This window comes from Vanacampus margaritifer, chromosome 15 (genome assembly GCF_051991255.1).
Source record: "Vanacampus margaritifer isolate UIUO_Vmar chromosome 15, RoL_Vmar_1.0, whole genome shotgun sequence".
NCBI classification, from domain to species: Eukaryota; Metazoa; Chordata; class Actinopteri; order Syngnathiformes; family Syngnathidae; genus Vanacampus; species Vanacampus margaritifer.
In genome coordinates this window covers 8,428,727-8,447,721 of record NC_135446.1, presented here as the reverse complement: position 1 = coordinate 8,447,721, position 18,995 = coordinate 8,428,727, and the positions used below count along the sequence as shown (strand labels likewise).

At 39.8% G+C, this 18,995-nt stretch overlaps 3 protein-coding genes across 3 annotated transcripts; 2 read left to right on the top strand and 1 right to left on the bottom strand.

Annotated features, from left to right (window-relative positions):
- Positions 1-158: 158 nt before the first annotated feature.
- Positions 159-4,149, bottom strand: med21 (mediator complex subunit 21). The gene is made up of 4 exons (XM_077545639.1): positions 4,055-4,149; positions 3,852-3,966; positions 3,425-3,525; positions 159-624 (listed from the first exon to the last, which is right to left on the bottom strand). The coding sequence occupies exons 1-4, from the start codon at positions 4,094-4,096 to the stop codon at positions 448-450; spliced, it is 435 nt and encodes a 144-aa protein (XP_077401765.1). The 5' UTR covers positions 4,097-4,149; the 3' UTR covers positions 159-447.
- Positions 4,150-4,353: 204 nt separating this feature from the next.
- fgfr1op2 (FGFR1 oncogene partner 2) lies at positions 4,354-6,578 on the top strand. The gene is made up of 6 exons (XM_077544269.1): positions 4,354-4,645; positions 5,379-5,515; positions 5,601-5,718; positions 5,793-5,935; positions 6,000-6,113; positions 6,180-6,578. The coding sequence occupies exons 1-6, from the start codon at positions 4,621-4,623 to the stop codon at positions 6,315-6,317; spliced, it is 675 nt and encodes a 224-aa protein (XP_077400395.1). The 5' UTR covers positions 4,354-4,620; the 3' UTR covers positions 6,318-6,578.
- An 824-nt stretch (positions 6,579-7,402) lies between these two features.
- On the top strand, positions 7,403-18,283 carry tm7sf3 (transmembrane 7 superfamily member 3). Its single transcript, XM_077544268.1, has 12 exons — positions 7,403-7,679; positions 8,849-9,003; positions 11,694-11,844; positions 12,162-12,282; positions 13,580-13,751; positions 13,843-14,020; positions 14,085-14,171; positions 15,395-15,475; positions 15,554-15,706; positions 15,887-15,987; positions 16,070-16,232; positions 17,006-18,283. Exons 1-12 carry the CDS (start codon positions 7,613-7,615, stop codon positions 17,257-17,259), a joined length of 1,683 nt encoding a protein of 560 aa, XP_077400394.1. The 5' UTR covers positions 7,403-7,612; the 3' UTR covers positions 17,260-18,283.
- Positions 18,284-18,995: the final 712 nt, after the last annotated feature.

The window sequence follows — 18,995 nt, the reverse complement described above, 5'->3', positions numbered from 1 at the left end:
TGCAGATAAAATCCAAAGTTAGGAAACCTAAATTAAAAAATGTCCCTTACTTCCTATTTTTTTCCTGAGCGGAAAGCATTGCTTGTAAGCGCACAATAAATATCCTCCCTTTTCTTGAATGTTACAAACTACAAAAAAACACTTTTGGATAAACACAATTGTTAACTCAAACTTTATTTAACCCAAATGCCCATTAGAGCAAAAAAATCAGCCCTCCAATCGTAAATATTTACACAATTAATTTACAAAACATACAAAAATGAACTGCAGCCATACAATACTTTTTTGCCCCCTCGAGTAAACATTTGAATTAGTCTACCAGTATGAAATTATCAAATATGGCTTTTTCCACCCGACAGACAGATCCACCATGGGTTTTGAGGCATGCATCTGAGTGTTATAAATAATAAGGTCAGTAACGTGTAAAACGGGACCATTTGGAGCAGGTCAGGATTCGACAGAAGTCTGGCTGGGCGCTCCATTGCGGGTGCGGAGCTGAGACTGGGCAATGTCCGCAAGGGCGCTCTGGATCTTCTCCAGCAGCATGTCGCCTCGGGTGACCACCTCTTTCAGACGGGCCGCTGCCTCGTAGTTCTCCTCCTCCAGTTGCCGCAGACTGGCCGCCTGATGAGGAGTAGCACGATTGTGTCACAATCTTTCAGTTCAGACTGTTTGTATGCCATTAGATTTGTGTTGGCGCAGAAAGCCAGTGGACAAACTAGAGATGAGGAAATACATGATATCACATCAAAAAGTCTAAAATAAAACATGAGCTCATGCATGAGAATTCCAGGAAGTAAAAAGAGGAAATACTCCAACGGTTAGGCATTCAGCAATTAGATGGAAAAACAACTCATCTGTCCTCGACCTAAACGGCAACAAAAAAAAAATGTTGACTATAACCAGATCAAGAGACTCATTTTGACAATTACTGTTGATATTTTGGAGCATTGTGCTAAATAATATTTAACTCAACATTGATGGGGTTTTTTTTATGTTCAAATATAGAATTGATTGTTCAATAAAATCTTCAAAAAAACTCAATACAGTTCTACTTACAAAAAAGTAGCCTATGTTAACATCACGCTTTTCAATTGTATTATTTTTGCATGGATGTCTTCAAATAATAGCAGTGACGTCAGGGCAGGCAAAGTAGGCACAATTGATGCGTTATTGAGACATTGACATTTTTGGTTGTGGTGTACCCACCATTGTTGTTGTTAACTTTTTGTTTCAATCAATTGTTTGAGATGAGGAAATCACCAGTAGGGATGTAACGATATCCAAACATCACAAAACTATATTGTCACGATACGATAATTATCACAATATTGTTTGGAGGCTGGCGATACAAAAAATAGTCACAATATTGTAAAAAACAACAACAACACAATATTGTGCTTTTTTTACATAACAGCAATGCCTAAAAATCACCTACAATCTCTAATAAGACTTAATAATGAGGCACTTACTTGCAGGCTACATCGAGTTCCTCCACATATTGACTCGGTTCACAAACATATTACGTTCGTCTTCATCTGATCATTAGCGTGGATTTTAAACATAAAAGGGCCAAAACATGCCTTGTGAAAATTAAACTGCACTAAAAAAAACTAGCCACCAGAGGGTGTTAGAACTGCACATAATTTTTTTTAAACAGATATGCTGCTTTTAATATCGTGACATGACGACAACGATATATTATGGCTGTCGCGATATCACAATATTGCGGTTATCGTTACATCCCTAATCATCAGCGCATCCTTCTACTTAAATGTCCTACTTTCATGATATGACATCACTATAGTGTGAACTTTTTACATTTGCCATTATTTCACCTGAAAGCCAAATATCCCTAACTTTTTATGAGTATTGTAGGTTTGAAAGTGACAACATTTTGGTGATTGTCATAGCTCAATTAAAAATGACTCATTACCTCGTCTATCCTGCAGGCAAAAAAATTGCAAAATGATCCTCCTGAAGGCACACCGCTACTGTGCTTTCACCAACCCTGTCCACATAGCGATTTAGTCAGTTTCCCAGTAGAAAAGTCATTCATGCAAATAGGCAGATCATTATGCAGCCTTTTTAAGTCGCTGTATTATTATTATGCGAACGTACGTACGCACAGTGTATTCGTGAATTCAAAACGCACTGCACAGTACGGCGGTAAGATAACGCCACACATTTTCACACCGTTCTTTTGAAGTAAAACGTCAGCTTTTGAAGGATGGGAGACCGACGCCTTAGTTACCGGATCTTCAGCAAAGTCGGGGACAAAGAATTACTCATACTTTTCACAAAGAAGGGTACATAAGGAAAGATTGGCTGTGTGGATGTGCTTCGATTAACTGGCTGTTTCATTGTACATGATGTTTGGCATTGCTATTGCTAGCTTGATTTTGTGAAGAATTAGGCTGTTTTACTGGGAGATATCCATTTTATTACATTCTTTCTAGGCGTCCGGGCAGGTTTTATAAATTGAAATAGTCTGTTTTTCATTGTGTGGCAAATGGGAGGCGGTGTGCACTGCAACGTGTTTACCGTGACTGGCAGAACGTGCACTGGCTGTGACGGTGGCCCAGAACTTTAGCTGAGTGGTAAATGTTGAGCTGCCGCACCGGAGGCGGTGGGTACGAATCCTGCTCAAAGTAAAATTAATAAATAAATAAAAGATTGCGGAGCAAAAAAATTTAAGACTTCAAAAGAGAATAATGTTATTGGCTTTTTTTCTACCCATACAGAGGAGGCATATGTTAAAATAGTAAGACTATATGGCCTCTTGGAGTAAACTCGAGGTCGGGCCGAGTATCCTCTTCTTTTGAAAATGAAAATATGGTCACCCTAGGATACGTTGTACTCGCCTACCAACACACAAATTTGTAATTGGTGTGCACGTCTCAATTTATGACTGCCTGCCAACCCAAAAGTAGCGCTCACTGCACGCCACTGAATAATAGTACATTTATGGGGGGGTTTTTCCCCCAAAAAAATATTCTCCAACCGCCCATTGATATTTAATGGAAACTTTTCAGAAATATTCCACCCATTTTCAACTCATTTCATGTTGTCATTTGAGAAATAACAGTCCTCAGAAAGAAAGAAAAAATCTTGTTTTTAACAAAAATGAGAAAAGTCCAAATTCATGACTTAAATAGAATAAATTAAGCTCCCTCTGCTGAGTTAAAGCTACGAATTTTTCATCTCAAGTATTTATGAATATCTGGAAAACTTCCGTGTCCGGTCTCCATGTTTATCTTATGCAAGTGAGGCTTCCTCCCACGTTCCAAAAATATGCTGTTAATTTAAGACTCTAAATTGCCCATAACTGTGTGGGAAACGCCTCTCCTTATTGTCTCTGTGTACTCATTTTGTCAGAAACAAAACTAAAGGAATAACCCGTTGTTGATGTAAAACCACTGACCTGCAGAGCTGCCGTGGACTCCTCGCTTGGCAAAGAGTCAATTAGCACGTCCACATCTTTGGCTGTTCTGGCAATCAGGGCTGCAAACAGCTGAGCGTATTCTAAATGTGGAATATGATAATTGTTCATTGCTTGATGAAAAATGAATTGGGAGAAATCTAAACAAACCGACAGGTGGAAAGTGATGAAGACCAACACACTTTACTGCCCCAACCCCTTAATTTTTTGGTAACTTTAAATATTTATTTTTCTGACTATTTTTCCCTTTAGCAGCAAAACAGGTGTATCCTTACAGTTAACATGATGCCGTAAACATAGCACTGAACTAATCTTTTTTTAATTAACTTATTCTCTGTTATCGGATTACATATAAATGTAGAGCTGAGTAAAGGCAACGTAGAGCTTTTGGAAACCGTAAATTGAGCACCTTCAGTTTGGTTTGCAGGCTGATCATTGTTTATCGACGTCTGAATGTTATTGAAAGAGGCAGGCGGAGCACATTGTTGCAGGACCCCGATAGCGTTACAAAACTGATCTGCAAGCTACAAACACAAACACATGGGTTATTAAAACATGTTTTTAAATCTCGTATACATCGAATATGTGCGTAAATACTTAGCAATAACGTACCGAATTGACAGCATCTTGTAACTGCGTTAGCCTATCCGCCATTTTTAGTCTTCTTCGTTTAATTAACAGTGAGCAAAAAAACAACAACGATTGAACACAACGCTGCCACCCTGTGGTCCACTAATAGCTAAAGAATATTATTCAAAATATATGCAATTGTTTATTTATTTTTAAATTACTTAATAAATAAAATAGTAAAACACAGAACAATGTTTCATTATTACTTTCCATAAGTTGACATTTTGTCACCAATTTATTTTGTGAGTCGTATTCGTAATCACGCGAGATTTCACGAGATGTGTATGCTGCCAAAATCGGAAGATTCGACAATAGTATGGTAGAAAATTGTCGTTTATAATCCCCGTTTATCATTTCACGACTCGGTTTTACACTAACGAACAAAGTATGTAAACCTTGCCACCGCGACGCGACTTTGTTTTGAACGTGATCACTCGTAATAAAACGAGGAGCCACCTTTTGTGACCCATTTATGTGGACGAGTTTGTGGCTGTAGCTAATGCTAGCTACCGAACATCAACAGGAAGTAGCGGACGAGCCAAAAGCTAATGTCTTGCACTTTGAGCTCTCCAGGTAATGTCCATCGTGTTTATTCCACCTAGCTAGGACCTTTAAGGACCTTAATATAGAATAGATCGCCTCGTTTATATTTCGAGATTCTTAAATTTGCGTGACAGCTTCTTTCCTTAGCTTAGCATTTTAACAACTGTCAATACAAATAATGCTTTTTAACAAAGCATTAACTGTGGCAGCACGCGAAGCGTCTGTTTTGCTTCATAATAGCTGAATAAAGATGGCTTATTTTCTTCTTAATAGGTTGCGTTACGTTAACATTTAACTTAGGCTACGATGTATCCAGTCTGTTTTGACAGAAGGTAGTGACATATATAACTATATGATCTAAGAATTAAAGTTGTAAAGACTGACCTGGTTTTATTAACTTCTGTAATCCTAAATTCAGTTTTAGAATAAGTAGGAAAATATAAGATTCACAAAATAGACTTTGAAAACAATACATAATAATAATAATAATAAAAGTCAAAATTGCATAAAATAAGGCATAAACATTACACTGTAATTTTCCAATTAAGTCAGCCCTGGAATGCATGTTAAATACTTCATTGTACAGGAGTCATCTATTTATCTATTAATTCTTTGGCGGCGACATAACCCAGAGTTGTACAAAAGTCAGAGCGTGCTAACTAACGCAGTAGTTAAGTCAAGAGACAAGACAAGAAAGAAATTAGAGAAGATTTCAAATCTAGTGAAAGCTCATAGTTTCTAATAATGTGTTGTATCTCCTCAGACATGAATTGTACTTTGGAGAAAGTCCTGGCTGATGCCAAATCATTGGTTGAACGGCTTTGTAACCACGACAACGCCGCAGAGATTTTAATTGAGCAGACGACATTTCTCAACAAGCGGGTGGATGCCATGAAGCAGGTAGAGCGTTTTGCTTAGGACATAATGACTGGATGAAGAAGTCTATCATCCCTGTTAAGTCTGTTTTGTTGTTTTTATTTCCCAGTACCAAGTAGAGATTGACACACTAAACCAGGTTGCACGTCATCGACCTCGATCCAGTCTGATCCTGGGCATCCAACAGGAAAATCGTCAAATCAGAGCTCTCCAGCTGGAAAACAAAGGTTTACATGGGGTAAAAAAATAAGCCATTTTATTATTATTATTTTGACTAACCCTGCTCTCACTATTTGTGCAGAGCTGCGGACGTCATTGGAGGAACACCAGTCCGTGCTGGGGCTCATCATGAACAAATACAAGGAGCAAAAGGGCAGGATGCTCATGGCCAAGAAGGGGGATGACCCCACCATTGTGACACAACTGAAGGAGCAGCACACAACGGTCAGTCAAGGTGAACTTAGCCCTGCCAAACCCAGAATTCTCATGTTTTAGTTTTCCTTCACAGGAACTCCAAGCACACGCCGACAAGATCAACGAGATGGCCTCGGTGATGAGGAAAGCGATAGAGGTGGATGAGGGACGGCTATGTCAAGATGAAGAGAAGATTAAACGGCTCGAGGTAAAAGCGAATGACTATTTCTCTCTGAAACCGAAATAATAGCATAGTCGTGTTTCTGTGCTGTAGCTGGAGAACAAAGGACTGAGAGAGCTACTCGGAATCAGTCGCGAAGCATTCCTGATCCTGAAGAGAGAAGACGCATCAGAGAGCACATCGCTCTTACCGGCACTGACCAATACTGACGTTAGCTTAAAAAATTACTAGAGTGAAGACTTGATTGACCATCCACTACCATGTGTTTGGGATGCACCAGTTTTCCCATGCATCCACCTCAGCCTAAATGCCAGTGCATCTACTGTATCACCCTCCTCCAGAGCTGCATCTGAACAATCACTTTGTCATTTTTTTTGTACTCCTTTTAGGTATGCCAGTGTGGCGAGCAAAGCCCGTGGCACTTGCAATAACTTGAAAGTGTGAGTGAGATTAAAAAAGTAAGATAGAATAAATATCTAACTGTCAAATACAGTATTTTCTCTTGGTTTTTAATTGGATTCTACTTTTTTCACAGCTTTTCTTATCAGACACTATTATAACAAGCAAATTTAAGAGAAAACAACTGGACTGAATGCAAGCTATCTGTTGGAACAGATGAGAATAAGTTAAATAAGTTGTGTCTCTATGAATGAAAAATATCAGGAATATTTGTGTGCAGTGCTTTACAGTGTAGTGCAAAACGGTATTTGAAATCACAGGACATATAGATTACTATACTAAAGTGAGAAAAAAAAAGCCCTCTCAGGGCTTCTTCACTTAGAAGCATTGCGTTTTGACAAATAGATACTGAATAGCCAGTTTGAAAACATGATTAAGTGTCCACCCCCATCTGCATTTTACTGAGCTGATCATTTTTGTCCTGCTGATAAGTTGTTAAATGTTTAAAAATAATAATAATAATAATAACCAAGACACACAGGAACAATTATAGTAACTATTACAAGCTTCAATCAAAACAAAATAAGTAAATGCTGAATTTGTATGCAGCTGTATGTGACATCATCTTGAAAATATGTAATTGAAAGGCTGTGTGACGTGAAATTGAAAAATAAGCATGAATTATATATATATTTTTTAAACTATTTAATTTGACGTATAATACACTTACGTAGTATAGTACTTATTTTGTATTTAATAGCATGTCAATTACAAGTACATTAACTATAAATAGCGGACACAAAAATAACATTAATTGCTTCATTATTTATAAATAAAAAAAAGATGAGAAAGTTTGTTTTGCGCAGCCGCCTAATAATCAGTGGGCGTTTCGGGCCAAAATATCGCGCGACCTTGGAAATCTCGCAGAGGGCGCGTTCACAGACCTCCGCTAGGGTCGAAGAGGGGCAGAGCGATCACAAGAACGTTGAAGTTGTCAAGCATGTCGCTTCTTCGCCCGCGGGTACTACTTTCACGAGAAAAACATAGGCGAGTTCGAGGTTACAAATGACTGACGGCAAATTTCGTGATCACGGTTTGCTCTGTAGTAAAATTAAAGGAGATCAACAATGTTTCGGTCGATCTGCTGGCTGTTGATGTTGCGTTCAGTATGTGAAGTTCAAGCTCAGGAAGAAAGTAAGTAAAGTAACTAGTCTGTTTTTAATATGCTATTTTGTATTATGGTCTGTAAATAAATTAATAATGTAATCTATTGTAAAGCGCCTTATTGTGCTTGTGTTACTGGTTGTTACTTGTAAACAGTACGTTAAAAAATGCAAATGTGAAAATATAAACTGTATACAGGATTGAATTATATATGTATGTTTTTTTAATTTTTTTTATTTACAGTATACAGTGTGTACATGCATACAGAAAACTGTTTGAAAGTTTGGGGTCACCCAGACTATATCGTGTTTTCCATAAAAACAACTATCGTATACAATACCAATAGATATGAGATAGAGATGACATTTTTTTCTGAAAAAAAACAACAAAACACACAAACACACGCAGAAAAGTACTGCCCTTAAGAACATGTAGACAATTTAGAATTAATGTTTATGTGACCCCATACTTTGGAACGATAGTGTATAAAAATACCTTCTTTTTTTTCTCTTCTTTTTTACAGTGATATAAACAGGTGTATATGTAGGTTAATATTCCTCCCACAAACAAGCCCTCATGACTCACGTGCTTCCACTTAAATCAGAATGGAAAAAAATTAGCAGAGCTGGAGTCTGACCTGCAAAATGTCAGCCGGAACAAGGCAGCTTGTGCAGAGAATTATCTTAAATTCTCCATGTTCTTCATTCTTTTTAAATGAAGCCCAAAGAGAAAAGTTGCATTAGTATGGTGTCGCTCAGCAAGTCAGTCAACTCATTATATTCAAACCTTTTCCCACAGCAAATGTTCATCTGACCTTAGATGTGCTGGCTCAGTGAACTTAGGATAATTGGAAAAGCAATGAGCTATGATTACAGGGAATTAGCAGTTTATTTTACTGTGTCTGATGCAATATTGTCCTCATTTACCCCAAAGGAGTTAGAATTCTTTAATGTAATTGTAAGATATGGACTTAATCCAATGACCGGTTAGCACAAACTAGCTTCTTTGGTCTGTCTGCCCTGAAGTGACACATGATGTTTTCCGCCTCCCTCCCCTAACGGCAATCATGTATTGGCAGAAACTCTGTAGTCGCATTTTTCACGGCTTTCATGTTGGTTAATAAGGTTTGAGATGGCCAAGTGCATACCGCCGACAATGTGATTCTTGTGCTGATGACTCGGACTGCTCTCTTGTGACAGACAGGGTCGTTTTTCTGCCGGGAGCCTTCCAGAACGTCAGCGTGTCGAAGAACGAGACGGTGCAGGCCGTGGCCACCAGGATCCCCGCCGAGGTCGCTTTCGCCACCGTGCAGTTCCACACGCAACGGCACAACGTCACGCTCTCCTACAGCACCGTAAGGCGATGACTATCATTTTGGGTTTTTGCTCCAACTGATTTCAGTTTCTGTCAAGCATTAAAGTTTGGTTCAATGCATTTACCGGACATCATCCGTCCACAAAGTGGGTACATGGATGTTTTAGTACTTGAATTGTTTTGCTCTGACCAACCAATGACAGGACAGAAAAATGTTGTGAGGTGAATATGAAATTTGAAATCTGGTTCAAGTCAAACACTCCGTCGTTGCTAATACTGCATATTAACTTTAAGTCACATTTGTCGGCACTGCTGATTCTAAAGGCTCTAGGCAGGTTAGATTAACATGGCAACACATAGTGGCTGAATCTAATTGGACAAAAAAGCCCACATTAACATCCATAAAACTGGAAGCAGTGCACTAAGTACAGAAAGTGAAAAGAATACACTGTTTGGAATAGATGTATAAAATTTTACTGAACAAATTTTAAAAAATTCTGTAAAGGCTGGAATGAGGCCCACTAGCTAGCATACAGAGAATCCAAACATGTATGCAACAGTATGGAAGTGAGCACAAAGAATGCCTTTACTCAAACAAAGCGCGTCTTCTTCTTGTAACAAATGGTCACATGCCGAGAAGGAAGAAAGAACAGCGCTGCATGTCTCTCATTGTTGTCTTTTCTTTACAATGTCACATTTCTCTATTTCAGCTCTGACGGGTTATAATGTTACTTGTAAAAATAACACAGGACATCAATCCGCATAAACCATTTCAGATAACATGATGTCCTGTTAAAGCAGTGTAGAAAATGAATGAGCATGACTCTTACATCAGCAACCAGATGATGAAGAGCGCAGCGGTCATGAGGAGGGTCCGACGGGGCGAGAACCCGGCGCTGTCAGTGCCACAGCTGCTCCCAGGCCGGTTCCAGATGGTTTATTTTTAAGGCGAAAGGAAAACAAATGAATGGGAATTTGTCGGGGGTTGAAAATGTGTGTTGACGCAAATGAAGGTCAGGGCTTTACGAGGGGGGAGAGCAGACCTTTTAAAAGGAAGTCCACAGGGGATTTTTCTTAGATTAGATCTGGATGAACACATTCTCCACAGCTCTAATTCAGAAATTGTGACATAAACTAGAAAATGACTCTTTCAAGATTAACTGCTACATTTAAAATCGATGCTAATTTATGTTCTGGTTCAATTAAAAAAAAACACCACCAGATGCTATTTCATTCAACCAAAGCGAATGGGAAAATTATTTCTTGTGACTTCTGTAATCACTCAGCACCTCTGTGGTGTATCGGATAAATTCAGTGGAAACCAGCAGATCGAATGGGTATTTTCTAGCCATTGCGGTGCTGCCAAAACAAGGCGGGCCCTGTACAAAGCCGGGATTGTCCCCCACCCCCATAGTGGGAATTGTCGTCTGTGGGCAAGCCGAGCGCTGCCGGGCTGCTCACACAGTACTCGCTGCTCACTCAGGAAATATGCAAACTGGCCCAAAACTGGATGATATTTTTGTTGTTTTTTTCTAATGAATCAAGGTGCCACTCAGAATGCCACCAGTTGCCCATCCCTGCTGTACAGTATTCCCGTGTGTGCAAAAAAATAAGGCCTGACCAATATGGATTTTTTTTTCTCCGGCTGAACATTTTGATCACTGTTTAACTCATTCACTGCCATTGACGGCTATAGACTTCAAAAATTCATTTTAACTATTTCTTTTAGTTTAACATTTTTTTTCCACTTTTGTTAACAAGAGTATGAAAACCTAGATTTTTTTATTGTACATTTAGAGCAGATATAAAATTTGTGATTAATTGTGAGTTAACTATTGAAGTCATGCGATTAATTACAATTAGGATTTTAATCGCCTGAGGCTCTAAATTTTTAATCTTTTGTTTTTCTTTTTAATTCATTCACTGCCATTGATGGCCATAAACGTCCAAAATTCATTTTAACAATTTCTATTAAAACCTATAATTTTTTTTATTGTACATTTAGAACAGATATAAAATTTGTGATTAATCGTGAGTTAACTAGTGAATTCATGCAATTAATTACGATAATAATTATAAATTATAATCGCCTGACGCCTTCTAATCCTTTCTTTAAAAAAAAAAAAGATTATTAAAAAATAGGGGGCGTCAGGTCATTACATTTTTTAATTGTAACTAATCCCTTGACTTCACTCACGATTTAAAAAAAAAAAAGGAAAAGATTATTGAAAATTAGGGGCGTCAGGTGATTAAAATTTGTAATCTTAATTAATTGCACGACTTCACTAGTTAACTCACGATTAATTACAAATTTTATATCAGTTCTAAATGTACAATAATTTTTTTAATAGGTTTTCACACCCTTGTTAACAAAAGTGGAAAAACCTGTTAACCTATTAGAAATAGTTTTAATTATTTTTTTTACGTCTATAGCCGTCAATGGCAGTGAATGAGTTAATAGACTGATTCATTAAAAAACCTATATACATTGAATGAAATGACTTATTTTTGGCCTGGACGCTTATAACAAAAGATTTGAATTACAGCTAGATACCCCCCTAGGATGGGACACTGCCCTTTTAGCACTGGCCTGTGCACGCCACTGACTAAAAGATAACATTTTAGGACAAAATTTCCTCTGGCAAATTTTTTGTTTCACATCAAATTACTGCTACATTCCAGTAAAGTTATAAACATGCTTGATTAATTTCCATTGTTATTTGTGTTAAGACTCCAGTGTTTGGTCTCTCTTCAACGGCGGTGGACACGGGCATCCTGTTACCTCTCCTGCCGGGACAAACATCCTTCACTTTGTACCTGTTTTCTGCAGATGGGAGCACAGTCACAGGCACGGGCGTTATTCTCCCTTTCTCCAGCACAGGTACGCCATCAACATCCCTTTTCACGTTTGGCTGTTAAAAAAGAAAGGGGAAGGGGGGGAGTCTGATTTTTGTTCCGCGTTGCATAAGATGTGAGGAAATTGCGTGTTGTCGTTTGTGGTTCTGCAAAATCAAGGCTGAAGCACTTTCACCATAAACTGAAGTGAGTCTGTTCATCTTGATTGTTGTGTGTGTTTTTGAAAGGAGGAAGCTCCAAATGTTGACTGATGGGTGTTTAGTGATCATGTGCCTGCCTTCCCGTATGCAGCAAGTCATCCTGACATGGCGCAACTACTGAAATCCCTCTTTTCCGCCTTAGACCCTGTACCCGGCGGTTGTAACATGGAGTTTAACCTGAACGTGGACCCCAACATCTACCTGCGCTATAACCTCTTTGAGACCACCATTCAATTCGCGCCGGCCAACCTGGGATATGAGAGGTAACCTCACAGCTTCCTGTGCAGCAGCTGACAGCTCACACGTGCGTCATCTTAAGCTTTCTTTTCCTTCTGTAATGGTCTCATGTTTGGCCCCTTTCCGCCTCCACCTCCTCCTCCTCTAACTGATTTTGTCGCTAGTATTCACTCCAGTTTGTCAGGAATGTCAACTGCCGCGGCTTGTAAAATCAGCTTTTAGTCGGCTGGTGCGCCGTTTTTTGAAGCTCAAGGAAGCACAATGTCAGATTGTTTTGTCACTCTGTGACTACTACCTATTCTTCTCTCTTCAGTTCACACTGATGCCATTTTAATGGCAGAGAGCATGCATGACAAATGCTGTCTGTTTTCAGCTCATTTACAACCAATAATGTGACATTAAATGTTGCAATAATCAGGGAAGCAAAACACTTAACATTCTATGCATTTCCAAAGCTTGTTTTTTCGGCTGTGATGACCACCTGTTGTTGACATGTGCTGATCAGTTTTGCAATTCTTCAGACGAGGCAAGGTAGCTTTCAATCAATCGATCGATCAATCAATCAAACTTTATTTATATAGCACTTTTCATACATTAAAATGAAACTCAAGGTTCTAAACAATTAAAACATCCATAACACAATAGAATAATAAATAATACATGGCGGGGCACAGAGAAACCATGTGAGGAAAGGCACCCACGAAACACTGGAGGTAAAACCTAAAAGACAACAAAATAAAAACAGTTAGACTAAAAGAAAACAGAATAAAAGGTAAAAACAAAGCTAAAAGACAATATGATAAAAGCGTTGTCTATATAGCACATTTCATACGCAAGGCAACTCAAAGACACAACACCTAATAATATTTAATAATATTTGACATCATGGATTTAAAAACATTGACATGCTGGGCTGACTTCACCTCATTTGCCAGCTTGTACCATTTGTGTGCGGCATAACAGCTAAATGCCGCCTCACCGTGTTTGCGTTGAGCTTTGGGCTGCAGACGTCAGAACCCGCCTGGGTTTGTATTCAATCAACATTTCTATCATGTATTTAGGACCCAAACCATTCAGTGATTTGTAGACCAGTGGCAGAATTATTAAATCAATTTTACGTTGTTCTTTAGCCAATGTCTACTTTACTTTTAGGATTTACTCAATGGTGCTCTACTCAAACGCCTTTTCTTTAGATTGAAAGGCGGGTTGATTTTTAGACCATGAATGATTATGGTTATTTATTTATTGTTATTTAGCGCATCACTGATCTAGGATCTTTGGAAAAAAAGTTAGGGCAGATGATGTTTAATTGTACTTGTCCAGGGGCAGCAGCCCTCCATCCTGTGACACGTCCACGGGGACCGACACGCGCTGGCGGCTGCAGTACGACATCTATCAGTACTTCCTGCCCGAGAACGACCTGTCAGAGGTCAGCCTCTTCCGCGGTGTCCAGGCAGTGGCGGACGTGGATGGCATGATGGAGAGCGGCAAACTTGTGCGTGACCCTGACGCGTAAATACTTCAAGTGATTCCACGTCCACGTATTGAAGTCTTCTTTCTGCCCCCCCCCCGGCCGGGCCCTGCAGATGATGACGCTGTCCTCGACAGACATGAGCACAGTGATGTTTAGTTCCATCCCCGGTCAGGGCGTCATTTACTCAGTCATCGTCCGAGACCCCGTCCTCAACACGTCGGCTTCTTACGTCCCGGTCCACACGTACGCCTGCAGCTTTGACTCCAAACTGGATGGCTGTCAATTGCTGGGTAAGTGTTGAAACCTTTTTGCAACTTGTTTTTTTTTTAAGTTTTTTTTTTAATGTCTTTTCAGGAAAGATAACTACAAAAATTTTCTTTACAATCACCGGCTTAGCAGGACTGTTCGTCTGCTTCTTTGGGCACCGATTCTTCAAATCTGGTGAGTGCTTTGACTTGACTGTAGCTTCATTTTAGAATGCAGTCAACACCCGCCCATTAGCCTTTTGCCAACCACAAGTTCTCATGTTATTGTTTTTTTTTTTGGTGCTAATATGCTACAAGATGGTGCCATAGCCTTGGCTAATAAGGAACTCAGTTGTGGCGAGTCTTCACCGCATGCGCATGTACAGTAAATACACTTTTCAAGTGTGTGTTTCTCTTTCTCGAGTCTTTATTATTTATTTAAGGGTTTAAAACCAGTGGGCAGTATTTTATTTTGAAATGGCTTGGTCAGAACCATCAAAAGCCCAAAATGGGTCACAATACTGCCTAGGAGGTAATGATATAGACAATTCTAAACTTTTTATTTATTTTTTTGGAGGGGGGGGGGGGCAATGTGGTAGATGCCACGGACTTCCAGGTTCCACACATCAGCGTCGTTCCCGGCCACTGATGGCCGCGTTCCAACACTCACACCCCTACTCCTGCGCCGCCCACTACACACATCACACACTCGCACCCGTCGACGGGAACGCGCAACCGAGGGGCGCAAAGGCAGAAGCGCAAGAACTGGGACGCGGCCCACACGTCGCAAACAGGAAACGGAAACAAAAGCTGATGTGTGAAAACCAGGAAGTCGGAAGTCCCGCCTCCTCCGTTGTCCTCTGTTTTTTGACTATTTGTGACAGGGCTTGGTCCCAATTCCCTGCAAATTAAGTACAGTACATCAAATTTCTACAACAACAAAACGGACTGAGGTTTTGCATAAATATTATGAATATTGTGTTTAGTTGAATTCAGTCCTTATTTTGACATATCTCGCCAATGTCATATGTTCTCCAAAATATCTATTTGGTCTTGGAAACATAAAAAAGAGAACAATAAAACTGAAAGCCATGAAAATAATTCTGAATTCTTCTGAATTTTGAAGAAAGCTGTTGTTGCGCACATCACCATGGTAACCACTAAAACCACCGTCAGTTGATGAATGACTTCCCCATGCGTGGATAAAATCATGTCGTGCTAATGAACCAACGTTTGCCGCAGTTGACCCGAAATATTTTCATTCTCTCATGCGGTCCCCTTCATGTGATGTAGCAATATATCCAAAATGAACCCATGATTATCCATCCATTTGTCTCATGTGACACTGTTTGTCCAAGTCTCCTCTATGTTATTGTGGATCTCATATCAGCCCTTCTGTTTGTTTCTTCTATCATCCAGAGCTGTTCTGCATGGGCTTCAGCTTTTTCGCCTTCTTCTTCTTCGTGCTCATCACCAGGACGACAGGATTGGATTACGACAGTGAGTTGTTCCGTCCATTTACACCTCAAAGACTGCGGGGCGGCGCGTTATGAACGTGTCACTCAACGCTTCTCGCAGTCCGGCTGGCCGTGTCGGCGGTGATCGGCGTGGTGGGCGGGGTCCTCCTAGTGATGAGCTGGTGGCGCTTCGGCTCGGTCATGTCGTGCGCGGTGGTGGTCGGCCTGATGCTCGGATTCCTGGTGGCCGCCACTGTGCTCTTCACTCCCCTCGGTAGGAACAAATCCCCCCCAAAAAAAATTAAAATCCTCGTGGCACACATGAAATCACAGTGGCAAACGGACTGTGTATGCCAATCAGAAGCCTGAAGAAGGTCATTTTGTAAAAAAGCACAATAATGGAAAATCAAAAAAAGTAAACAAAGTTGAATCAAAATATTTGGTTCTCCTCCAGGTGACCTCGATGTGTTCAGGCGCTCCAATGCCGTTTTTTGGGTGACTTTCTGCAGCATCATGATCATCGTCCCGATCTTCTTTATGCGCTGGCCCCGAGAGGTAACCCGGCGGCGATGTCATCGCTGTTGCGATTCAAGCATTTTTTCCCCGATTGACTCAAGTAGCCGCGTTCACTCACCAGGGTAACATCACAACGTGCGGCGTCATCGGCGCATACGCCGTCATTCTGGGGGTGAACGCCTACATCTACACCAGCCTTTCCTACATCACCCTCAACATCCTCAAGCGCTTCCTCAACAACAACTTCAGCGCCGCCTTCACCGACGTGCCGTTCCAAACCATCGGTGAGCTCATAAATGTCAAACTAATAAAAACTAGCGGTGTCAAAATTAGCGCATTAATTTTGGGTTAATTTAAAGTTCCTTTAACGCTACTATTTTTCTTTTACGCGCGATTAATGACTGACCGCCCCTTACTTGGAAAGCCTGCACTGGTGGAATTCCAGTCGCAATGCAGCAGAAATGTCCACGTCAAAATTTAGCAGTGATAAATTTCATAATAATAATGCATATATTTGTGGAGACTGGGGTCAAGTTGTATTTTACAATTTTAAAAATGTGCAGAATTTCAATTACTTCATGTTAAAGATTAGATAGCTCTTAATAGGAAAAGAAAAAGGCACTGATCTGTCACCAAAGTCTAACAAATGAAATTATGCCATCTAGTGGCAGAAAAATGACCTCAACACAAATCAAAATCACACTCGTTTACAGTACATCTTTTTAATTTAAATTTTATGAATTACAAAATTACTGTATCAATGACTAAAAGATGCAGCCATAATTCTATTAGTTTAACATTTTTTCCACTTTTATATTAACAAGAATATGAAAATTTAGAAAAAATATATTTTACTGTACATTGGAACATATCTAAAATTTGCAATTAATCATGAGTTGAATTGAAGTTGTGATTAATTACAATTAAAAAAATTAATCGCCTGACACCCCTAATAAAAACCAAAGCAAAATATTTTCAAAAAAAAAAAAAAAAAAACTAACCCACTCTAAATTAGCTCAATTTGAATAACAAAATCCAAACATATTATCTTGTCCAGACTTCATCATGATTACAGTGTGGGTGGTGCTGTGCGTCACGGGCATCGTCCTGCAGCTGTACCGGGAGCGTACGCGGCCCTTCTTCCCGCCCAGCCCGTACCTCATGTGGCTGCAAGAGCGCGAACGGCGCAAGACCAACGTGCTGGACCCGAGCCACCACTTCCCGCCGTTGCCCAACCGTCTCTTGGCCCGAGCACGGCAGCTCACAAGGCGGATGGAGCCAGCAGGAGAGAGCACGCCGCTGCTGCTGTAAAGCCCTGCGGACGGACACGTTCGTCAGCCTCATCGCGAGCCGCAGCGGGACTGACCGCTGGGTTGCGTTCAAGTGCCATGTAACGTCGGCCGTCAAAGTTGCGAGGAAGCCATGGGGGGTTGTTCCATGTAAAATCAACCCAGGACAATTTCAAAGTTCAGATAAAGAGTCTTTGAAGCTTGGGAAGTTTGTAGCAAAACAGCAAACGTGCCAAGGCAGAACTCGTGGTCAGGGGGCGGAAGAACGAACAATCTGGAAATGAATGAGCGATTCGAGGATCTTAAATAAGTGGCTGCTTGGAATGTAATGTTTTGTATTCTGGTATTTTCCTTCATTTCCAGCTACACCTCAAAATTTGAAGAAAATCTGAGAGGTGAAGGGGAAATTGTTGGTTGGTTTTACATAGTTTGAACCTGCTGTTTTGTTTACCATGCACAGATGAAGAACAGCAGCACTGAAAATGACCCAGAAAAAAACTGAAAGAAACGACAGATTGTTTTAATAGTTTAAAAATAATAATAGTGACAGTGTAGCTTTTTATGCTTTGGTCACAGCACTTTTCTGTTTGCACTAAAACACAAATTGGCACATTTTCTCTCAGCACTCTTGCATGGTTTTGAACCGAGTCTTAAATTTTAATTTACACAAATACTTAAAAAATGCACTAGAGACAACTTTAAAGATAAAAAAATGGCTGAGGTCCTGGTTATGTCAGTGAATAACAATTACTGACTACTTGGGAAACACTGCCAAAGAGACTGAAACACACTCTTCTGCTCTTTACAGTACTGTTTAATATTTCTCTATTTTTTATGTTGTAATGGACCTGATAAAAAAAAAAGCACTTACAGTACATATGTTGTTTATACACTGCTGTGCCATCATTTTTCCAAGGGTTTAACTCAGATTTCTGAGGCACTGAAACAACTGATGGACTTGTTCTGTTCATATTTTATTTAATACTTCAGATCAACATCCTGGCCTCACGATGTATAAAATTCTGATAATATAATTTGTAATTTTACATGTTTTGATATGTGTGTTCTTGTTCGAGTCTGTATTTGTGTTACTTTAGCGCCCTCTATTGACAAAGGGCTTATGCTTACCTTCAAATCTAAAGTTGCTCAAAGTCCGTTTTGAACCCACAAGGTTAGTGAGCGATTCCATCATTTTAAGCACATTTTAGTCCAACTATATTGTTTAAGTATATGCTTGCCTTCACTGGACGACCACGGTGCAGCTTCAGTCATACAAGACGAGAGAGAGAGAGAGAAATACTTTCATAGGTTAATGAAAAAAAATAACTCACTTTTAGTTTCATCAATATAATAGTTAACGTAAAAAAAAGGCAGGGTACATTTGCTCACATTTGTGTTCGCTGTCCTACTTCCCGCACCTGCACTCTCTTGATTGGCCGTGCTCTCAATTTTACAACTCACAGATATAGTTGCATACGTATGATGGAATCCCCTGCAGTGTCCCATTATTTCCACAAGATGGCGGAGTAGTACATTAAAACCAATTGAAAGGCTGTAAAGCGGTAGCTGAACTCCAGCTTGGAAAAGCATTTCCATTGGTAGAATCAACAATATGCATGTTCTTTTGAATCTCAATCTTCTGCCATCGATCAAAATTATTCATGAACTTTAACTGGAGAGAAATAAAATATGCTTTGTTGATATTGGGAGATTATAGAAACTGGACATGTTGGAAACACATTAAAATACATACAATTC

Excerpts from the sequence above, each read along its gene's own strand:
- med21 (XM_077545639.1), bottom strand. The coding sequence starts at position 4,096 with ATGGCGGATAGGCTAACGCAGTTACAAGATGCTGTCAATTCG. Across the intron at positions 3,526-3,851 it reads GCCTGCAAACCAAACTGAAG|AATACGCTCAGCTGTTTGCA; the intron begins GTGCTCAATTTA and ends TTCCACATTTAG. Across the intron at positions 625-3,424 it reads AGTCCACGGCAGCTCTGCAG|GCGGCCAGTCTGCGGCAACT; the intron begins GTCAGTGGTTTT and ends ACTCCTCATCAG.
- fgfr1op2 (XM_077544269.1), top strand. The coding sequence starts at position 4,621 with ATGTCTTGCACTTTGAGCTCTCCAG. Across the intron at positions 5,516-5,600 it reads GGGTGGATGCCATGAAGCAG|TACCAAGTAGAGATTGACAC; the intron begins GTAGAGCGTTTT and ends TTTATTTCCCAG. Across the intron at positions 5,936-5,999 it reads TGAAGGAGCAGCACACAACG|GAACTCCAAGCACACGCCGA; the intron begins GTCAGTCAAGGT and ends TTTCCTTCACAG.
- tm7sf3 (XM_077544268.1), top strand. The coding sequence starts at position 7,613 with ATGTTTCGGTCGATCTGCTGGCTGTTGATGTTGCGTTCAGTATGTGAA. Across the intron at positions 7,680-8,848 it reads AGTTCAAGCTCAGGAAGAAA|ACAGGGTCGTTTTTCTGCCG; the intron begins GTAAGTAAAGTA and ends CTCTTGTGACAG. Across the intron at positions 12,283-13,579 it reads GCCAACCTGGGATATGAGAG|GGGCAGCAGCCCTCCATCCT; the intron begins GTAACCTCACAG and ends GTACTTGTCCAG.